The sequence below is a fragment of the Camelus ferus genome, chromosome 12 (genome assembly GCF_009834535.1).
Source record: "Camelus ferus isolate YT-003-E chromosome 12, BCGSAC_Cfer_1.0, whole genome shotgun sequence".
NCBI lineage: Eukaryota > Metazoa > Chordata > Mammalia > Artiodactyla > Camelidae > Camelus > Camelus ferus.
In genome coordinates this window covers 36082426-36104161 of record NC_045707.1, presented here as the reverse complement: position 1 = coordinate 36104161, position 21736 = coordinate 36082426, and the positions used below count along the sequence as shown (strand labels likewise).

At 45.7% G+C, this 21736-nt stretch overlaps 1 protein-coding gene across 1 annotated transcript in view; it reads right to left on the bottom strand.

Annotated features, from left to right (window-relative positions):
• The window catches only part of SYN3 (synapsin III), a 444384-nt gene that overhangs the window by 387792 nt on the left and 34856 nt on the right, over positions 1-21736 (bottom strand). Inside the window, 2 exon segments of the mRNA XM_032493378.1 lie at positions 1503-1560; positions 19649-20103. Coding sequence (XP_032349269.1) covers positions 1503-1560; positions 19649-19959 — 369 coding nt within the window. The 5' untranslated portion in view covers positions 19960-20103.

Below are 21736 nucleotides of genomic sequence, written 5' to 3'. Positions count from 1 at the left end.
CACCCTTTAAGATCCATTTCAAATACCACCCACTCCTTGAAGCCACTTCTGACTCCATCAATTAGTTGTGGCCTCTGGTGCTTGTGGCACTAAGTTTGGACCCCTCTTTCCTGGACTCCACCTGTGTTGAGGTTCTGTGAAGACTTATCTTGCCTCCCTTCCTAGACCACAGGCTTTTTGGGACAGAGCCTCTGCTTCTATATCCTTGTTCCCCACATGTTAGTGAATAGCACAGTAGATGTTTGACAAATACTCGTTAAGTGAACAAAAACAACCTGTTCTTTGCCATGGAAGGAAAACCAGTAGACATTGGACTGACTTGAAAGCCACAGGATCAAATTGAAATTCAAGCTGTAGGTGTTTTAATACTAAGCCAATTCAAATTTGATGCCCAAAAAGGCTTTCTGTTCCTCCAACACACCAAACTCAAAGAGTGCTGGAAAAGTCACACCTCTCTATTTTCTTGTGGTGCTTTTCTGAGTTCATCTTAAAGCAGGGACCTTTTCTATCTTATTAACTGCTTGCCTTTGATAATGATGATTATGACAAATGGGTAACATTTATAAAGTATTGATATGTGCCAGGTGCTGTTCTAAGTACTTTTCATGGATGAACTCATTTGATCCTCACAGCTACTCTGTGAAGTTAATGCTGTGTTACCCCAATTGTAAGAAGAAGAAACTGAGCTTCAGAGAGCTTAACTATTGCTCAACCAACATCACACAGTTAGTTGGGATTTGAAACTAGAGTCTAGATCCAGAACCCATGTTCTGATGTGCTCTCTTCAGGCCAAGGACAGTGCTTAGCATTAAGTTGGTCCCCAACAAGTGTTAACTGAATGAATGGGAGGAGCCCTAGATCTGGAGACCTCAAATTCTCATCCTAATTCTGCAACTGATCTCATATGCAGCCTTGGGCAAGTCTGTGCTTCCTTTCCCACAAAATGAGGGGCATGGATGTTGATACTAGTAGTAACAAGAGCCGCTATTTGAGATTCTAATCTCTTTTGAGGCTTGACATAATTTAATCTCAACAACAACGACACAAGGAAAATAACACACAGAAAGAACCATTTGCCCAATACTTAGAAAATGAGGGAGCTAGGTTCAAACCCATTGTGTTCCTATATTGTGCTTCTTATCCCAAGTGGTTCCAAGGACCATGGTGGGGAATGCAGGGAGGCGGAACAGGATGGAGCAGACAGACTTTCAGGCTCCCTATGCCCATTTCCATCAGAGAAGCTCTACTTGTCTCTATTTTGAGAATGGGCTTCTACTTGAGATTTCCCTTGAAGAAAGGTTCTGTTGCTAAAACAAAAAGGTTGAAAACCATTGGACTAAATAATCCTGGATTTTAACAAGATTCCCAGGTATAAGCCAGGATTTTTCTGGTAAATTGGCTCATGACAGCCACATAGGATGGGGACCAAGGCTGCTGCTGGGAATGGCTCCAATTATAGAAAAGGTCAGGGCAATAGTGCTAAAGACTCAGTTCCAACCTACCTGTTCCACTCGGATCTCAATCTCTCCATTCATCTTCTTTCCATGGAAATACTTGGCCCTGTAAAGGAGAAGAAGAAATCCACTGAGTAAAAACTGCTTCACTCTTTTCTCCCTTCTCCCAAAGACCTTATCCCCAGAGGTGCACATTCCCTACCTTCCAGCTCTCTCCTCCCACCTAGACTGATGATTTTCCCATTATTTATATGTATTGTGCGGGAGAGGTGAAAGAGTACTGGATGGAAGGACTAGAGACTCAGGTTCTGGTTCTGCCAAGTCGCTTTATCTCCCTGTGTCTCAGTTATACCTTCCGTAAAAGGAAGACATAAATACCTGTGTGATATATTTCTAAGCATTATTTTAAGGATCAAAAGAGATAAAGAATCCTACATAAGTAAATAGTGCAGAATTATTTTTATTTAAACCCTATATAATTCATACAGGACTTATTAAATTGATCTATCCATCCACTCATTGCTTTATGTGTCCATCTGTCCAATGAAGCAGACCTCATCTGTCCCTTTGTCTGTCCACCCATCCATCCAACCATCCTTCTATTATCTTCCCTCTAAACCTCCGCTTCTGTCTTCCCATTATCAGTAAATGGCATTCCATTTACACATCACTCAAGGCAAAAACACAGACTTCATTCTTGTTACCTCTGTCTCTCTCCCTATCTCTGTTGATCCTACATTCTAATTATTTCTCAAATCCATCCACTTGACCATTTTTTTCTATAAGCACCCTAGTCTTTGCTTTAGTCATCTCTCCCCTCATATAAATTCTCTTTTCATACTCTACTTTTGTTTCACAGCACTTATTGCAATTACAATTACTTACAATAAGTAACTAGGTTTCATGCCTGTGTCCTATCAAAACTACAAAACAGCTCCTTCAGGTCATGAGCAATCTATCTTACTCATCATTCTATTCTCAACACCTATCAGAGTGCCAGGATGGAGGGATAAATTGGGAGTTTGGGATTTGAGGACACTAATTACTATATACAAAATAGATAAATAGCAAGGACCTACTGTATAGCACAGGGAACTATATTCAATACCTTGTAATAGCTATAATGAAAAAGAACATGAAAAGGAATATATATATATATGTATATGTATAACTGAATCACTATGCTGTACACTAGAAATTAATATAACATTGTAGACCAACTGTACTTCAACAAAAAGAAATTAAAATTAAAAATAAATAATAGAATAAAAAATATTTGTTCAATGAATAAATGATTGAGGAAATAGATGGGGGGAAAACACTTGTTGAGTACATACTCTGTGCTACAAATTGTACTATATGTTTTAACCTATAGTCTTTCTCATTTAATGCCTGCAGCCACCACCATGAGGTGGGTATTATTATTTCCATCCTATAGACAAGAAAACTGAAACCCAGAGAGATGAAATACATTGCCTAAGTGGCTTGAATCCTGGACTTCCACTTCCACACCTATGCTTTTGCTCAGCCCTGAGAAACAGTAGCAAATGTTGGAGTGCTCCTGGGTTTAGATCTTTTTCCTCAAAGCAAAAATAACACAAGTTTCCATTTGCTTTTTTTGATTGTTGGTCTGATGAAACTAATAGCTCTTTGTGACTTGCTGTAATCTGAGCACTGTGTTAAGCATTTCCATAAGCCTTCTCTGGGGCAGAGGCAGCTCTTTGCTCCCAACCCCCATTCTCCTCTTTTTCCACAGTAAGAGAGTTTATAGATTGGCACCAAGAAATGTATATCCCAACTATCCATTCAGCTAGGTGTGGCCATGTGATTGAGTTCTAATCAGTAATCTCACGGATTACATTCAAGAATCTTTTTCTTAGTTTCTTCTTCTATTCTTTTCCCTGGAACATGGATGTTGCTATCTCTTATTTCAACCTTCCATATACGAAAGAAAGTATCTTTGCTACAATTTCTCTGACCAAGCTGCAGTCTGTCTACTCCTGAAGGGTCTCTCTACTTCTGAAGGGTCTCTCTACCTACATTTAGCTGACAGCAGTGGAGTTCATCTCTTTCTAAGACTGCCCGAATTACTGCCTGACAGCTCTAATATTAATGCTACTTTTTCTTACAATGTTGACAGGCTTAGATGACAACTAGGTAGGACTTCAGTAGGAACAGGAGCTGTTACTGTGACTTGAAACTAAGATTTATTTTTTCTCCCAGGATGGTCTTTGACAAAATGTGTGTGCAGCCAGCCTCATGCAAAGGGAATCTTTTCACATAGTTTGTGAATTTTACTGTGAATCTTGGAACGTAGTGCTGGCAAACTCCAGGCACTGGAATAAGTTCACCTCTAATATTCGTAGAGCCTGGAACAAAAGAACAAATGGAAGCCTATGTATCATATACCTCATATTTAAAATTGATTAAACTAGCAAACATTTAAATAAAGCATGTTTGTCTTCCCTCTTTGACTAATACAACTTCATAATGACCTGGAAGGATCATAATTTAAACATCTTGGAATTCTTGGAGATCCACCCAGAATGTGGTGGCATGTGGGTTACCAGTTCTTGGTTCCCATCAACCTTCCTCATTCTCCTCTCACCTCCTCTCTGTCCTGCATCACTGGGGCTTCTTATGCATGCTTGTGGATGGCTCAGCCCATGAGGCCAAACTCCATCTCCTCGCCCACACCTATCAACGGTGTCTTGGCCATCCCTGGGGAGAATGAATCTGGGAACTGACCTACACAGGCCCTGGAACTGGGCCTGGGTCCCTATGGGCAGGGAATTCTACAATTCTGGTTACCCACTGCATGATCTAAGAGTGCAATCTGCAGGGTCCTCTTCTGCTGTCAGGAAGGGTATAGCTTTAAGGGCCAGAGTAGGACTTAAGGCGGAGGACCCTATCACCTGAGTTTAAAAGAAGTATTATATGAGCCTGGGACCTCAGGATGGCAACCAATGAGTACAATCACTGGTGTACTGGAAAAAACATGGATCTGGAATCACACAGGTTTGGGCAAAATCTTAGCTCTACAACTCACTCACTACATGTTCTAGGAAAAGTTACTTAACCCCTCCAGTCATAGTTTCCTCATTTTTCAAGTGGTGATAAGGTCTAACAGCCAAGGTGTGGTGAGAAATTCACTTGGTCCTCTATGCACAGGGCAGTGAGTAGAGTGTAGTGGACTCAGGGCCGGACCACCTGGATGCAATCCCAGCACCACCACTCACTCGCTGTCCAACCCTAGGTAACTCAACTCAACACTGAGGCTCTCCATGTGCCTGTTTCCACATCTGGGAAGTGGGGATTATCACAGTAACTATTCCACAGGGGTGTTGCGAGGATTAAATGAGACACACCATACAAAGTACTCAGAAAGGTTCCCAGCACGTTGAAAGCTCCAAAGTATACAGCCCAGGGCCCAAAACAGAATCAACAATGACAACAAAGAACCATCAAGTGTTTGCTCTGTGGCTATGGGTGCCATGTGCAGAGACCCACAAACAAACATAATCCTACCCTCTTGGAGGTTACAGATCAGAAATACCATTCACCTCACTTTGATCCGTCCCATCTGTGCAATAAGTGACTGACAATGGTGGTAAATAGGTGGCACTGGTACAGAAGGCCAGCAAGCCATTCACATCCCTCCTCCTGTTGACCTCGAAGTCGACCCTGTGGGGCAGTAGGGCCGGAAGTACTCCCGGCAGGCTCAAAGTCAAACAGAGCCTCTAAGTGGCAACGGTGATCTTGTGCTTTAAGATTTCTGGGATTCAGTCCAGACCCTCGAGGTCCTTCATAATCTGGACCCTGCTGACCTATGGCCAATTTCTTCTTCAGTTTTCTGCCCACCTCATGGACACACTCAACTTCCTGTGATTCCTATGCTTTTATGACTCTGAGCCTTTGCACATGCTGTTCTCCCTTCTCTCGCTACCTCTTTCTCATGTTCCAAGATCCCCACCTATTCAGTCAAGTTTTCCTTGAAAGCACCCCCTTAACAAGGCTGGGTTAGGTGTCCCTCCTCTGGATTCTCACGAGGTGCAGTACTTAACAACCATATGACACATATCACCCCATGCTGAAATTACACTTGTTTGCCTGTCCTCTGCCCCCATTACACCTACCTAGTCTGTGAGCTCCCTGGAAACCTGAAACCGTGTCTCAACACTCACTGGATCTCCAGCATCCGGCACAACGTGCCAGGGCACAGACGCATGTTTAACGAATGTTTGCTGACTGGGGAAATGAATAATGTCTTCCAGGGAGAGGCTGTGGGGTCTCCTGCGCTCGAGACGCTCTACTGCCATCTACTGGTACACTGTAGAAACACACCTACAAGTCCACAATGATTACGATGTGGGGGTCAGCGTTCAGGGTCCCACGCGCACCACCGGCAGCCGTGGTCAAGATTCTAACCCAGAACCCAGAACGCGCTGCACTACACCAATACCACCCAAGCAGCTCTGGCCTCCATGGGACTCACCTTCCCAGAAGAAACACTTGTTTTGCCCATCTCTGGAATGTTTACTGCAGGGCTTGCCAGACAACTCAGGCTGAAGATGAGGGTCAGGCGGTCCATCCCCCTGCCTGGCCAGGAGTCAGAAGTCTGTCTCCTGACAGGCCACACAGACTGTTGCCTCCTTGCTGGAGGCTCATTCAGGCTTCAGCTGCCTCTGAACGGTTCTGTCTGGCAGAGGGAAGGGTAGGGATGGTCTGGAATTCTAGATGCCTTGGGGGCTGGGGTTGCTGCCTCTCTAATTTCCTGGCCATTTGACCTCAGGCAAAATGGGTGACCCTCACTGTGCCCAAGGGCTCTGTCTCCCTAATGCGGACCTCTTCCTAATGCCCTGATATGTTTATTCTCATAATGAGCTCCCTGAATAAGCAAGCCAATCAGTCAAATCCTTGGCCCTGGGAAGGAGGTGGGGGAAGCTCTTGATTCCACAAAGCTTCCATCTCTGTGGGTGGTCTCATATTTTACTGCCACATCAGAGGCACCAGGAAGGAGAATATTATAAAACCAGTGCTGCCTGGGGTGGGAAATCCCTAGTTTGGGGAGGCGGGATGTGGTGTGTGAGAGAGATTTATGGGGAGCAGTACCGAGTTCTTTCATGGCTGCAGCAGAGGCAGAAGGAAGAGGAGAATTAGTACAAACAGGATCCACCTGTGTCCAAGCAGCATCCTTCTAATAAATCCATCTGGGATGCAGAGTCAGTGTAGCTGGGCCTTGGCGATGCCCCTCCCAGGGAGGAGGGGTCAGGAACATTCTGTATCAGGCACAGCCATGCCTGTTGGAGTAGTGGGAAGGGGGTACCAGGGAGGCCGGGTTCTGTCCCTAGAAACAGATTTTCATGTTTCTGATGAAACATTCCATTGCTCATTTGTGGCCCAAACAGAAACTGGGGGAGATGGATCACGGACCACACAGGAGAGCCCTGAAGGTGGACACACTCAGGGTTTTCCCAGTTAGCAAGATGAGAAGGGTCATGTGGCAGGTTGGCTGGATGGAGGTGTGGCAAAAGCAGGGCCTTCAAACACAGAGTGCCAAATCAGAGATCCAATTCTAGCTCCATTATTTACTGCCAAGAATAGCTAGCCCTCCAGATCCCCTCCCATTGCCAGAGGGGACCCTCCAATGATGGGGCAGCCTTGCTGTACCTCCTTGCAATTGGGGGGCTCCAATGAGTTAGGACAGAGGGACCCTCTGAGGGTGACAAGGACCCTTGCACCTGTACAAGGATCTGTGAAAGTAAAGAAGTGAGACCTACTAGGGCCCTGAACCATAGGATATGATAAATGTCCCTTCATAGGCTTCTGACAACAATAGGGAACAAGATTTGTGTGGGCAGGTCTGATCACAATCCGTATCATTTATTCACTCCGTCATTTAACCACTACTTACTGAGCCTCATATGGACTAGGCAACTTACTAGGCACAGGGGAAAGGCTGATACAGACCCTGCTCCTGTGGAGCTAGTACGTTCTTAGAAAAGTCAGGAAACTAACCTGGTGAAAAGGAAATGATGAGTACACTGCACAAGGTGATACAAGATAAGGTGTGGGAGCAGGGGAGGTCTGACCTAGGTTAGTCTGGAAGGCTTCTCTGGAAGACACTCAACACACTTATACTGATCACCTACTATGTGCCAGAGCCTGCAGGCTCTAAGGAAACAGGAATGAAGGCAACAGAGTTCTTTGACTCAGGGAGCTTACTACCTAACAAGAGGAAGGGACCCAGAAAGGACATGACCTCGTATGGCATTAGCCCAAAGACCAGGTCAGCCCACAGAAGAGGACCCAGGACAGTCTGAGGGCCCAGGCTGCTTCCCTGGTGAAGTGGCCCACTTCATCTATCCATCCATCATCCATCCATCCAACGTTTGGTACCTATCCTTAGCCAGGACCAAAGGCTGCAAAGATGAATGTGAGAAGGCCTGAATGTGTGTGTATGTGAGTGAAAGGCACAAAGACAAAAGAGTTGGGCAGGCACTGGAGGCGCTCATGGGGCTAATGAATTTTCCAGGGGCATGTCCCTAAATGTGCAGGAAAAATGAGAAACAGGCATAGAACAGAACACCTAGATTTGAGTTGGCAGCTCTGGCACCTGCTGCATGATTCTGGACAAGCCTCTGCTTCCTCATCTGCAGAACGGAGATGGGAATCATGATCACAGAGCCATGAGGATTAAATGAGGAGGCAGATTTGAAGGCCTCTGGAAACCTGCCAGAAATGTGCCAGCAAGTGGATTGCTCACTAGTGGGCTGCTGGGGTGGGCTTCACCCTCCAGGTAAAGAGGTGAGCGGGCACTGCTAGGGTTAGAACAGACCCAGGCCCTCTCCAGCTCTGCAATTTATTTCCCAGTGCTGCCTCATACAAACATCAACTTTCCCGAGCCCCAGTCTCATCTGCAAAAATAAGTACATTTGCCATAAGGCCCCGTGAGTGATATCCCTGACATGTGAAGGGTGTTTAATGTTCATCTTTTCCCTCCTGTCCTTCAACAACTGGACATGTACCTGGGGAAGTGACAGATCATTTCTTCTCCCCAAGAGAAGGAAGGGGGCAGTATCTCCCTTGCTCTAAATGGAACTCCTGCTTCATGTCTCACATGATGGAAACCTCCCTTGGCTGCCCTCTGGGAGCTCCTCTTCCTTCCAGCACTGACCTTTAGGGTAAAAAAAGTTATCAGCCATTCATTCACTGTGATCATGCTAGAATGTTATCTCCCAGTTCTTAGCTCTCTCCTCTCCAAAGAAATGACATTGTGTCACCCTCATTCCCACAGAATCCTGAAAGTCCATAGCCTTCACTCCACCAAGAGAGTTCACATTTAGAAAGGCAAGTTGTTCCTTCAGCAAACATTTAATGGGCATCTAATAAGAGCCCAATCTGGGGAAATGGCATGGGAAAGGTGATACACTGAAAGGTAATTTATATCAAGGTGCAAGTGACTAATATCCTGGAAAAGAGGTTTAGATGGTATAAGGAGGATGAGACGAAGGGGACCATGAGAATATTAAGTGATTTAGAAAGGGGGCATGGGACCTGCTGAAGTGAGAAGAGCAGGGCACAGGAGAAGAAGACTGAGAAAAGTCATCTTCCTTCCTCCCTTCTTCCCTTCTTCCATGTATCCAACTATCTACCCATCCATCCATCCACCCATCCACCCACCCATCCATCCATCCATATATCTAGGATCTACTATATGCTTAGCACTGTGCTAGTTCCTAGGAATTGTGCTGAATAAAACAGCCCCCTGCCATCCTGGTACTCATAGTCTAGCTAGGAGATAGACCCAGATGAGGAACTGGACTAAATATTTACACTGATTCCTATCTTCTCCATCAGAAGTTGCCAACTGGCAAATCTCATGGAGTCTACAGTCTTGTTATGTTGGACTTATATTACATTCTTTTAATTTTAAAATAGAAAATTCATATAAAAATTCAGATTTCTGGCTTTCCTTGAAAATCAATAACTTGGCAACACCAGACCTGTATTCCCACGTGGCAAAAGCTGGCTGAGTGGATGACAGCTGCTGCCTTCAGAGAAGCATCAGTTCTCACGCCAAGTAGTCCCCACAGCTCCCCGTTGTCTCTCTGCAGCCAGAAACAAGTGGCAGACACATTTGTCATAGAGCTTGTGCTTTTGTTTTCCTTACAGTGGGGAAATATTTCTCTGTGCCTGTGCCTTTTCCTAACACCTGCCCCTTCACTCACCGACTGCCTTGTCTCCTGTGAGCAGCTGCACAGGCAATCCCTAATTGAACTAATTCCATTCTGAAGATGGCAATTAGCTCAGTGCAAATCTTCAGGAAGCCCACACTCCTGCCCTTCCTGCAAACCCAGGGTGGGAGGTCAGGAAAATAGACACAAAGCACCATCCCCTCTCTTGCCATCACAGACAGCCTTCCTCCTGCCGAGGAAACATGTCCCAGGCAGGCTCCCACAGGTCCCAGGAGGAGAGACATTCTGTAATGAGGCTGGCACCTGTCCAGTGACCTGCTTCCCCCAGGGCAAGGCTGTAACTGGGTGGGTGAAGTCTGGAGGAACAGAAACAGCTATTGCTAGGAGAGCCCATTCACCTGAAGGACTCCTTTGAAAGAGGAGGACCTGGATGAGAAAACCACATTTTGGAGGATGAGGGAAGACTCACAAGTTGAACAGTTGAATGCTTCAGAGAAAAGCAGGGCAATGGCAGGAAAAGTGACTGAGACACAAAGCCAGAGAGGGAAGTGAAAAGCTTCAGGTCTGAGACTCCTTTAAGGGCTTGCAGGCTGACCCCTTTAGAGTCTGAGCCTCTTCTGCATCATTCCTCCCAAATGGCCAGCCCAGTTATGCTGGAATACCTACAAGTGACGGGGAGCTCCCTCCCTCACCGGGCAGCCCACGTGGCCTTTGGATGCCTTTCCCATTCTGTACACTGAGCTGACACGTCTCCCTCTTTATTTGCCCTGCTGGTCCCAGATCTACCAGTCGGAAAGCCACAGGAAACCAGTCCTCCAGCTCGATGGTTTCTAAACTTGACTCTTCATTATTTAAGAGAATAGTTTCCTGAGCTCTGCTCTAGATATTCTGACTCAGTAGTTCTAAGGGGACAGCTCAGTGCAGCCTGTTCTGCACCCAGTCTGACTTCTAGTAACAGCACCTCCATTTGCACTTGTGTTGATGGAACCAAGCACAAAGTCCCAGTGGGACTGTCTCCAGGTATCCCCAGGACACACTGTAGAACAAGCCAGGTTTGTTCTTGCCCAGGTATTTGATTTTTGAGCAGAGAGGCACAAGGCTGGGAGGAAACAGGCATTGACTTCTCCACAGACTGTCTCCAAGTCCCTGCCTCCTAGGTCCTGGCAGAGCTGTGGGTCCTGACCTCTCCGAAACTTGGGTCTTCACATTTTCTTTCAATTCTGTGAGCCTCCCACATATTTTCAATAAATGTCCATTTTGCCTAAGTCAGCCAAAGTTATTTCTTTTTCTTGCAAACAAAGAACTCTATCCAATACAGAAGGTACAGGGTGGTACCTGGTAATCTGAATGTCATTCTGATGGAAAGTCTCTTGGGGACTGTGATCTTAGTCCATTGTCATTGTTTGATTTATGATGAAACTGAGGCTCAAAGAGGAAAGTGGCTCCACCAAGATCCCACGGCATCAGCAGAAAGGGGAGAACCTAAGAAGAAACAGCATATCCTTCATATCCCTCCCCATATGCCCTTCTGCTCAAAGACACTTCCCCCAGATTTCCGAGCCACAGTCTCAGAGGGTGAAGACTCTACCAGGGCAAGAGACAACTCTTCACTGTTTTCCCCTCCCTCCCTCGCTCCCTGCAAGAACGGGGTAGGAAGCAGCAGGGGCACCAGGCCTCTGGATTGGATGGTGGGGAGACCTCACGGAGAGAGGTCAGCACTTGAAAAATTCCTCAAGTCAAAGGGCTCAGGGGCCTGGGTGCCACACAAGGCCCTCACTGTGTGCGTACATTGTCCCCCTGATAAAAGGGGCCGGGCCTGGGAAAACAGCGCCGGTGTCCAGGCGACGGGGCAGGCTGCTGGGGAATGCCCAAGGCCCCTCCTGCCCCAGGCACCAGGGTGGAGGGAGGGGGTATGGTAGGGGTGCCCAGAGTGGACAGACAAGTCCAGAAGTCCAGCATCACTCCAGCTTGAATGAAGGGAGTAGGAAGGTGGCAAGACCCCTCTCATCAGGTCTTTCCTACCTCCCTCTGCCTTCACCTCTGGATTTCCCCACAGCAAACAGGAAGGGCCTACCCATGTCCAAGGAGAGTCTTAGGGGTGGGGGAAGTGATGGAGAGAGGCATAAAGATGTCTTCAACAGAGAGGTGTATGTCCTGCCTTGAGCCCCTCAACCAACTCTAGGAGGCGGATACCGACTCTGGCACCCATCTTCCCATCTTTAGAGTAGAGTGTGTGCCAGCCTACCATCATACAGACACCCCTCCTCCAGGGCTTCTGGAAGACAGCCCTCAAGCTTATCCAGCTGAACTGAGAAGCATGCCAAGTGGCTTCCTTCCCCCTGGCTCCCAGTGCTATTATACTCACCAGCAATTAGTGATTGCAATTAATTGTTAATAACAGTTACCATTTCAGTGCCTGTTATGACAGCTAAGCCCGGTCATTACATTAAACACCTGCACCATCATCTCTAACTTTATGGCGATTCTTTGTGAAAGATGAGCCATGATCTTGCCTTCCGGCTGAGGAATGTGAGGCTCGGAGGTCGAACTTGCCCAAGGTCACGTAAGTGAGAGAACAGGGGCCTAGGCAATCTGCCTCCAGACTGTCAACTTGGTTTTGCTCCTGTTCTGCTGGTGACCGAGACTGTTCAGTCCTTGTCACAGGCAGGGAAAGCTGCTTCCTGGAAATGGGGTCGACTGAGGGACCTGGTTTGGCTCCCCAACCAGTAGACAAGGACATGCAAAGGCCAGCCTCTCACTGGGCCCATGTTAGTAGGGCTGGGCACTGTTTCTTGTCACCATCCTCCATAAATAGGGTGGCCAGATAAACTACAGGACACCCAGTTAAATTTGAATTCCAGATAAACAACAAATAATTTTGCAGTATAAGTCTTTACCAAATATGGCATGGGATATACTGATTCATTGTTTATCTAATTATTAACTGGGCATCCTGTATTTTTATTTACTAAATCCAGCAACTCAACCCAAAAGCCTCTGCTAGTGATGCCAGCTTTGAGTTAACTACCCCACCTCAAAGGTAGCACAGTAGGAAGCAGAAAGTCCTGGTCACCCTGGGGCCAATGAGGCCACAGCAAGGCTTCAAGGGACTGCCAAGACACCCTGCAGTCCTCATGTCTTCACTCAAGCAGCCTGAGGGAGCCCAGCCTCTAAGGTGGGGGTCAGAGCCTTGAGTTATCAGCTGGGCAGGAAGGAGGAGGAATCCTGGAGAACAGCATGGAAGTATCTGGTACTCTTCCTAAATTCCAGGAGAGCTGAGTGCTTTCTGAAAAAGATTCTCCCCCAGGGCAACCTCAATCCTAAACTTTCCCTTAATAATAACAACTGCCTTAGCAAGAGCATCCATTGCTTGTTAATTAGATCATCCATCTATCCTACTGTACCAAGTTGTAGGCACTGTGCTAGGTAGGCTCCAAGGAAATGGTGGTTAAACAATGAAGGTCTAAACTCTGCCCTCACTTATGTTTTAGAGCAGAACCATATCACAGGTAAATAAACCATCACAATGAAAAATGTCCATGAAGGAAAGGAACAGAGTGCTTTCACTGGAGCCTCATATCTGCCGGGGAGTTCAGCGGTGTGGTGAAGATGGTGGCATTGTGAGCCAACTTTACAGATGAGAAAATTGAGGCTTGGAAAGGTAAAGTGGCTTGTCCAGGCCCACAGAGCAGGTGAATGGCAGAGCTGGACTTCAGTCCTGACCTGCCACCTGCCAGCCCTGAGTTCTTCTGCATTTTATCTTCTTTCCCATTTTTAACTCTTTTGGGAAACATGTCAGCCATGTGTTAAAAAATCACATCTTTAATAACAAAACACAGGGGAAAAGAACAGAAAAGACCCTGCTGGAGCTCCCTTGGTGCTTTAAAAAGAGGAAAACAGTCTGAGGGCAATTTCTGAAAAGGGTCCAGTTTCCAAGCCTGAGCTCACAAGTGTCTGGATGGCTACAGGGACCTCCTTGGCCCCGGCACCTTAACATTCTGGCTGCTCAAGGGTGCCAGCAGGGCAGGGCCACCTGGCTTGAGGTGGGCACTTTCCTCTGAGGGTGAGGTCACCAGGATCCTGTGCTTGGCTATCGTGCTGTAACATGGAGTCCTGCCACCTATTCCCTTCTGCTGCCCTCAGACGCTGGGTGTGTGCTCCAGAGCCTTGCTCCATGAGCCAACACCCTCAGGAAAAGCACATGAGGGGCTGTGCTCAGGTGGGAGAGGGAAGAATGACAAAAGAACAGGGACCCCTAGGCTCATCAGTTGGATGGCCTGAGCTGATCCCAGATGCCACCATCGTGTGCTTTCATTCTGGGCTCAGACTCTCAGTTTTCCTTATTTATGAAATGAGGATAGTAACAGTACTCTATACAGTGGTTGGGAGGATTAAATTAGAGAACCTATGAAAACCATTGAGCAAAATGTCTGGTCATGGAAAGAGCACAAATGTTTGCCATATGACAACGATGAGGACATGACCTCATTTCCAAAGAGCTCATGGTTTATTCACTGATTTTTTCAACCAAGACTTCTCCGCATCTACATCATGCCAAACACTGAAGCCCTGGACAGTGGTCAACAGGAGGGAAGGCACCATCAGAAATGCTTTTTAAGAAGTTAGTCCCATTCAAGTCCCAGCCTACCACTCTCCTGTTTTGGTTTCTTGAGCGGATGTACAGTCTCCTGTGCTCCGCTTCCTCACCTGTAAAATGCTCCCCAGGAAAATCAGGAAGTGCAACGAGCAGTGATATGCTGGCAAATGCTTAACAACCGGCCCTCTGGGGAGACCTAAAAGCCCTGGTTTGTAGCAGTTGCGAATTTCCATGGTGTAAATGCTCTCACTGTGGCCACTGTGACTTTCTGCCGGATGGAGTAGGGTTTGAGAGAGGGAAAAAGAGAACTGAAGAATGCCACCAAGTTCATTCCTCAGTTTCACTGTAACATCTTCACCCTTGTCATTCCCAATAACATCACCTCCAAGGTCACTCATTCAATCAACAGATGTTTCCTAAGCACCTATTATCTGTCTGCCCTGTTCTAGGCACTGGGTTACAAAGACAGCATGCAGGCATGGATGGGGTGGTCGTGGTGGGGACACAGATTATCATACAGAGTTATCACTCTCAGTGAATCTAGAAATGCACAAGGTGCAGTTAACCATCACTTAGTACGCTGGTATCGCCTCACAAATTCCAGGCTGGAAGGATAGTAGCTAAGTGGTGTTTCAAACTAAGAATCCCCTTTTTGTTTGCTCCTCAACAAATAAAAGAAAAAGAAACCCTAGGGAAGGGTGGAGAATAAAAGGGAAGGTAACAATAGATCACTGATGAAAGGCAACAGCAGACATTCTGGGAACAAGGACCACTGGTGAGGTAAGAGGAGAGGAAGGTTCCGGAGGCCATTGGAAGGAGGGGTTGGGGGCCAACGCTTAGCTGCTCTATGGCCCCCCTCAACCCAACATCCCCCACTACCCAAGCCCATCCAGGCTCCTGAGACCTTGTAGGTGAAACTGAGAGCAGGGAAGTGCACCCAACCCCAATCCAGAAATAAACAACTTATTCTTTGTCATGTTCAATGTTTCGATTTTGAAAATCAAACTTGGGGTTCCAGTATATTATGTGGGCAATGGTAAAAAAATTTGCCAATTTTTTTTTACATCTCAAATAGCTGCCTTACAGTAACTCTAGCTACATACTGGAAAATAAAGAGCCAAGACTTTATACCTAGGTGAGAAAACCAGAAACCACTCAACAGTATGTACTCTATTGTTGACTCCCAAAGTAAGGTGAGTTTCAGGCCCCATGATGCCCCATAAAGGTTAACCTGATTGGACTGGGTCGGGGACAATGACATATGCTAATTGGAAACTGTGTTGAGCACCAGGGAAGAAAAAAGAATAAGACACAGATCTTGTTCTTACAGAAGAGATAGTCACCTAAAGCCAATTATAATACAGTGTGATGTGTGCTGCAGTGGCACAATGAAATATACTTAAAGTTATCAAAGGAGGGAGTTCTTAGCACTGTTGGCAGGGTAAGTGTGTCAGGGAAGACTTCAGAGAAGAAGTGACACCTGAGCAGGCTTTTAAGGATGAATGGAGATTGGCCCAGTGAGCACAATTAAGAAGGGTATTCCAAGTAGCAGTGAACAGTCTGTGCTAAGGCAAAGAGGTGTGTTTGAAAACTACAAGTTGTTTGCTGTTCTGCAGGATAAGCAGCAAAGCAGGAAGCAGAGCTGGAGGCAGAACTAGAGGGAGGGCAGACATGTTTGCGACTGTGAATTTGAACTTGAGGGCAATGATGAACCACCAAAGAGTTGTAAAAGGGGATACATGGTGAGACGTGGAAGCAAACTGATCAGATTTATATTTCAGAAAGATGATATTTTGGTGGTAACATGAAAGATAACCATGAGGTGAGGTCAAGATTAGAGGCCTGAGACCCATGAAGATGCTGGAAAGTTCTAGGCAAGGGCATGAGTGGGGAGGCAGTAGGGCTGAAAAGAACTGAGCTTGAAATCCATGTTTTATTTCTCATTTCCCTTGTGGTTCTCAAGACTGACTAATGTCCCTTCATCTCAGAGGACAGCACCGGCTTTAGTTTAGACTGAGCCAGACTTTATGGGGGGGTGACTGGTTGAATGCTCCCCAACATCCCTGCTCTGGCCAGGCTCACCTCTAGGTCAATCCCAAAAGGTGGTAGGGTCTTAAAATGCTTGTTCATGAATCCTTCCCAGCAAAGGTGACTGTGGAACCCTCTGGTGGGTCACCTCAGAAGATGAAAAGCCCTTTCCCCTGGGCCACTGGCCAGGTTTCAGATCATCCTTGGGGGGAGCCCAGGCTGGTTTAGAAAGACTTCAAGCTGGCCTCTGCCAGGAAGCAAGAGTGGGAGTTTCCTGCAACTCTCTCACCCACAAGGAAACCTGATTCTGCAGGAGGGTCTTGGACTGAGAAAGGGACGACAGAAAGAAGGATCTGGGGCCGACAAGGGAGAAAAGGGAGCCACATTGTTCCTGGTGGGTTCACTCTCAGTCCAGACGGTGGATCATCTCCCCCCCTCATTATCATCTCAAAGGAGGAAGAAAGGGCTGTGTGAGCTGGCTTCTTCCCCTTCAACAACTTCTTCCTCTCAGGAGACAGTTTGCACAATGAAGGAGGGGCTGGACAGGAGGCTGACCCTGAGAGAGCCAGGCTCTGCCAAAACTACCCGGGGACAGTGGGGCTGGCCTGCCACCTGCTGGCCACTCCTAGTATGGGGGACAGGCACCCTTCGGAAACTGCAGGGAAGGATTGGGGTTCTAAAGCAGCCAGCATCAATTTGGAGAAAGTTGGGAATGTATTTGGAGAGGTTAGCAAGTTCTTAAAGTATCTAGGATAAAGAATGGAAAATGGAAAAAAAAAAAAAGAATCTAGAATGGAGTTCTGTAGGAGAAGCTGACATGTCTACGGGTAGGAAGTCTCTGTCACAAACATCCAATGAGCGCAGAGCCAACTTCCAGGTGACTTAATGAGTCTCAGCTTCTCACTTTTTCACTTTTTCACCCGCTGAGAGGCAAGAAAAAGACTGCTGTTCTCAATACCTAATTAACCTGTGGGCATACGAGGCATGATTGAAACAGACTGGGAGAAATTTCTCTGGCCAAAATTGTGTCCCCCACCAGTGTGCACAGCCTAAAAGTCACACATTGGTCATACCTGCGGATTATAGAGATTGAAGACCAAAGTCAAAATTTAAACGTTACTTGGCTGAGGCCATTCATGACATTTCAATTCTGTGCACTGTATTCCACACCATATGGGCACTGGAGAGAAAGAGATTAATTAATAAGACCCAACTTTATCACCCGAGAGCTAACAGGGAAGAGTGACCAGTAGAAAACTGTAGCACAATGAGAGTAAATCCTAATCAACTCTGCCCGATACTGGGCATGAAGAAATTAAACAGGCATGCCTACAAGATGATTAATATTGCACAAACAGTCACAATAGTCTGCAATAATAATATACACTTTAATAGAACTTACTGTTTACTAGACACATCCTAAACACTTTTATATTAACTCAGATTTTAACCCTACTTACATATATTAACTCTACAGGAAGGTATTATTTTATTCCCACTTAGAAACAGTAACTTGTAAAGGTCATGTAGCTATTATGGGATACAGATTTGAATCCAGGTAGCTTAGCTCTAAAGTCTGAGTTCCTAACCACTGCACCATGCTGTCATTTATTAGCTCAACCTCCATACAGGAAATAACTTCCCCTGTAAATAACCCCCATCACCATATCATGGCAAACCCTGACTGAACCAGAGAAAACAGTCAGCAGAGAATACTCAAAATCAAGGTCAAGTGTTCAGTTAAAGAGAAACAGAGGACCGCAAAGACCATGCAAGCATTTTGCTTACCAGGCAGACAGATGGGCAGCAGGATTGGAAGCAACATCTCTGCAGAAATCAAACCCTTTGCTCAGAACCTAAAGATGATGCTTTACATAAGAGCATAAGCAGAGATGAACATCATATAAGAACCTTCAAGCAAGTAGCATCACTGAGGACAATTCAGACTGGATCAGAACAGAGGCCAGGCACATGACCACTCTGGTTAAGGTGAAGTGATTTCTTAGCAGGAAAATAAAGGCTGATGTCTGAACCTGCTGAACATGCTTTAATATTGACTATATTGAATATGTTATAAGCTATCTCCCACTTAAAAAGTATAGATTCAACCATTCCCAACCTGAGTTAACTTCTCAAGGAATGAATGTGAGTACACATATCCACGTTAGAATAACAGAGCATCTAGCATGCTCAGTGAAATGAATGCACTAATTTATTCATTTAATACATATTTACTGGGTGCCTACTCTATATCTACTCTCCGGCAGCTTTTAGAGACATGCACTTGCAACTTTGCCCTCCAGTCCCCACAGCCATCCATGGGTCCACTGTCAGATTTGCCCTGGATGGAGTGCTTTCATGCCTCCACATCTAGGTTTACTTCCTGGACTGCAAATTCTGTGTCTCCAACTGGACTGATAACATTTATCATTTCTCTCTACCAAAAATCTGGAGTAGAGACCTATTTTCCACCTGCAGCTACACGTGAGCAGAGCCTGTTCATTACTTACCTGAGCACCTAAGGCTGTTACTTGCACTCAATCCGTGCTCAGTAAACTACCTGTGGAACTACTGTTGCAATGACCTCGACACGTGTCCAGTCTCCGCCCCTCAGGGAGCTTACCATCTATCCAGGCGGGGCATGCCTGAGAAGAGGCCAGAAGGATGTCATTTCTGCCCAACTTTGCTGTTAAGAGGACAAGTTCTGAAACCAGACTACCAGTACATGGAAGAGCAAGGACCCAAATTCACTCTGGTCCCAAGGGTTTTGGATAAGGACTGTGGGTCTCTGTTGGTTTCTTTTACCCTCATAGGAGCCTCATTTAATGAGGGAGCATGGCTGAAGCTTAAAGAGGTTAAGCAACTTGCCAGAATTAGTGTAGATTTTAAAAGTTTTCCATTTCTAGAAAGGTAATATGATGCATATACCATATATTATGTAACAATTCCTGTGGGCTCTGGATAGCATCCCATATCTGATGTGTTAAGATGTTTGCAGCAAATCACATGAATAAGCAGTGAGTGGCACTATGAACACTATCACAGTCTCACTTTCCTTCAAATCAGGCTTTGCTGCCAAATGGGTTATAAAATATTTTCTAGTTTTCAGATCTTTTTGGATTTTGGATTTGCAGCTGAGAGATTGTGGTCCTGTAAACATAAAGCCCTTTGGACAGAGTGTGGCATGAAGCAGCTGCCATGGCGCCTGGCATGCTGTACCACATGATAAATGTTAATGTCCTTCCCTCCTACCAGACTCTTGATACCACGGAGCCTCTCACAGCTCTTATCCTCTCTCCTTTGCAAGAGTGAGATAAGCCCCATCTCCTCTCCTGCCCCTGCAGGAGGAATACCTGCAGATTCTTGCTTACCAGTCTGTGTGGGCATCATCGATCACCAACAGGACCCTGGGCCTTTGAACAACAGGCACAGAGGGACCCGGAGGCTCCATCAGCCCGGAGGGGGCCTGCGAGGTCTGCTTCATGGCACTGGAGAAAGAGCTAAAGAGGCTGGATCCTGGAGAGGAAAAGGAGGCTGCCAGGGGCTGGGGGTGCCTCCTCTCCATGGCCGGGGAGGCAGGAGAGCTGGTGGAACTGTCTGGGCGCTGCAGGTCTGTCATGTAGCCGTTAGGCAGGTTGGCCACAAAGCTGCTGTCGGAGAGGCGCCGCCGGAGGAAATTCATGGCTGTGATGGATGAGATGGCTTGTTCCTACTCAGACTGCCTAGGTGAGGCCCAGATCACAGGCTGCCAAGGAGAGGGAGTGGTAGGGGCTTGGGCCAGAAGAGCCAGGGGAGTCCCACACAAGTCGGCTGCAGCTTTTTTCACCTGAGGAAACAAGCCAACAAACACATTAGTGGAAACGACCTCAACCCCTTAAGAGAAAACAGATTAATGCCCCTCCCTGCCCTGTTGCTGGGGGCAGTATAAAATGAGACATCTTTTTGGCAAGGGATTTGGTGACATCTAATTAGAGCTTCACCTTTTAACCTACAATTTCCATTTTCTGGAATTCTATCCCAATAAAGAAATCTGAGTTACAGAAAAAGCCTCTTGTACAAATATATTTATCACAGCATTATTTACCCTAGCGAAATACTGGAAAGTATCTCAATGTTCGACCACAGAATAACGAACACATAAACTACAGCAGTCATTCAGTGAAACCTTTCGTGGTAATTAAAAAGAAGTATTTACAAAGGGATTTTAGTAACACAGAAAACATTTCATGCTGTAATTTAAAAGATCATGATACAAGATTATAGGTACAGAACGACTACAATCACATAAAAGTTGAAATAACAAAACTTTGGAAAGAAAAAGACATCAGAATGTTAACAGTGAGTATGTTTGGGTAATGTGACTACATGGCTTTTTTTTTTTTCCTTTTCTTTCCACTTACCTATACTTTCCAGATTTTCTAGAATATATATAGCTGTAGACTGAATTGTGTCCTTCAAATTGATATCTTGAAGCACTTACCAGCAATGTGCTGGTATTTGGAGATGAGGCCTTTGGGAGGTACTAGGGTTAGACGAGGCCATGTGGGTGGTGCTCTCATGATGGGATTAATGTCCTCATAAAAAGAGACACCAGAGAGTTTGCTCTCCCTCAGCCCCGTGTGGACACAAGGGGAAGGCAGCCATCTGCAAGCCAGCAAAAGCGCTTTCACCAAAAACCAACCATGTTGGCACCCTGATCTCAGACTTCCAGCCTCCAGAACCGTGAGAAAATAAATTGCTGCTGTTTGACCCAGTTTGTGGTATTTTGTTATGGCAGCCCCAGCAGACTAATAAACAGATATCTTCCTTTTCTGAACAGAAAAACTAAAAAATAATAAATTGTTCATTTGAGATCAAAATATCCCATTGAGAAAAATGATTGTTCAAATCATACAACTGGACCCCACTCATATTTTCTGTTATGATTGTATTTTTGCTGAAGTAAAATTTACTTAGAGTGAGACACAGTCTGTAAGCGGTCCAATTCTTGAAGGTTTGATAAATGTTACTGTGGTATAAGATTTATTATACTCCAATCATCTCAGAAAGTTCTCTTGTGCCCTTTTCTGGTCAATTCACACATCCTTATAGGCAAATGTTCTGCTGATGTCGATCATCATATATTAATTTTACCTATTCTTGAACTTGATATAAATGTGATTGTATGTAATTCTTTTATGAATGGCTTCCTTCCCTCAACATAATGGTTTCAAGACTTAGTTATGCTGTATGTATCAACAGTCATTCTGTTTTCTTATCTGCTGGATGAATAAACCACATATTGTTACTACATTCTCCTGTTGGTGGATGTTTGAAATGTTTCCAGTTTAGAGGGTATTCTGAAAAGACTTGCTCTAAGGAATTTTTATTTAAGTATTTTTGTGGAGAGAGAAAGGGGGAGGTAGGGAGAGAGACAGAGAGAGAGACTAAGAGAGAGTGACTTTTTCTTTGGGAAAATA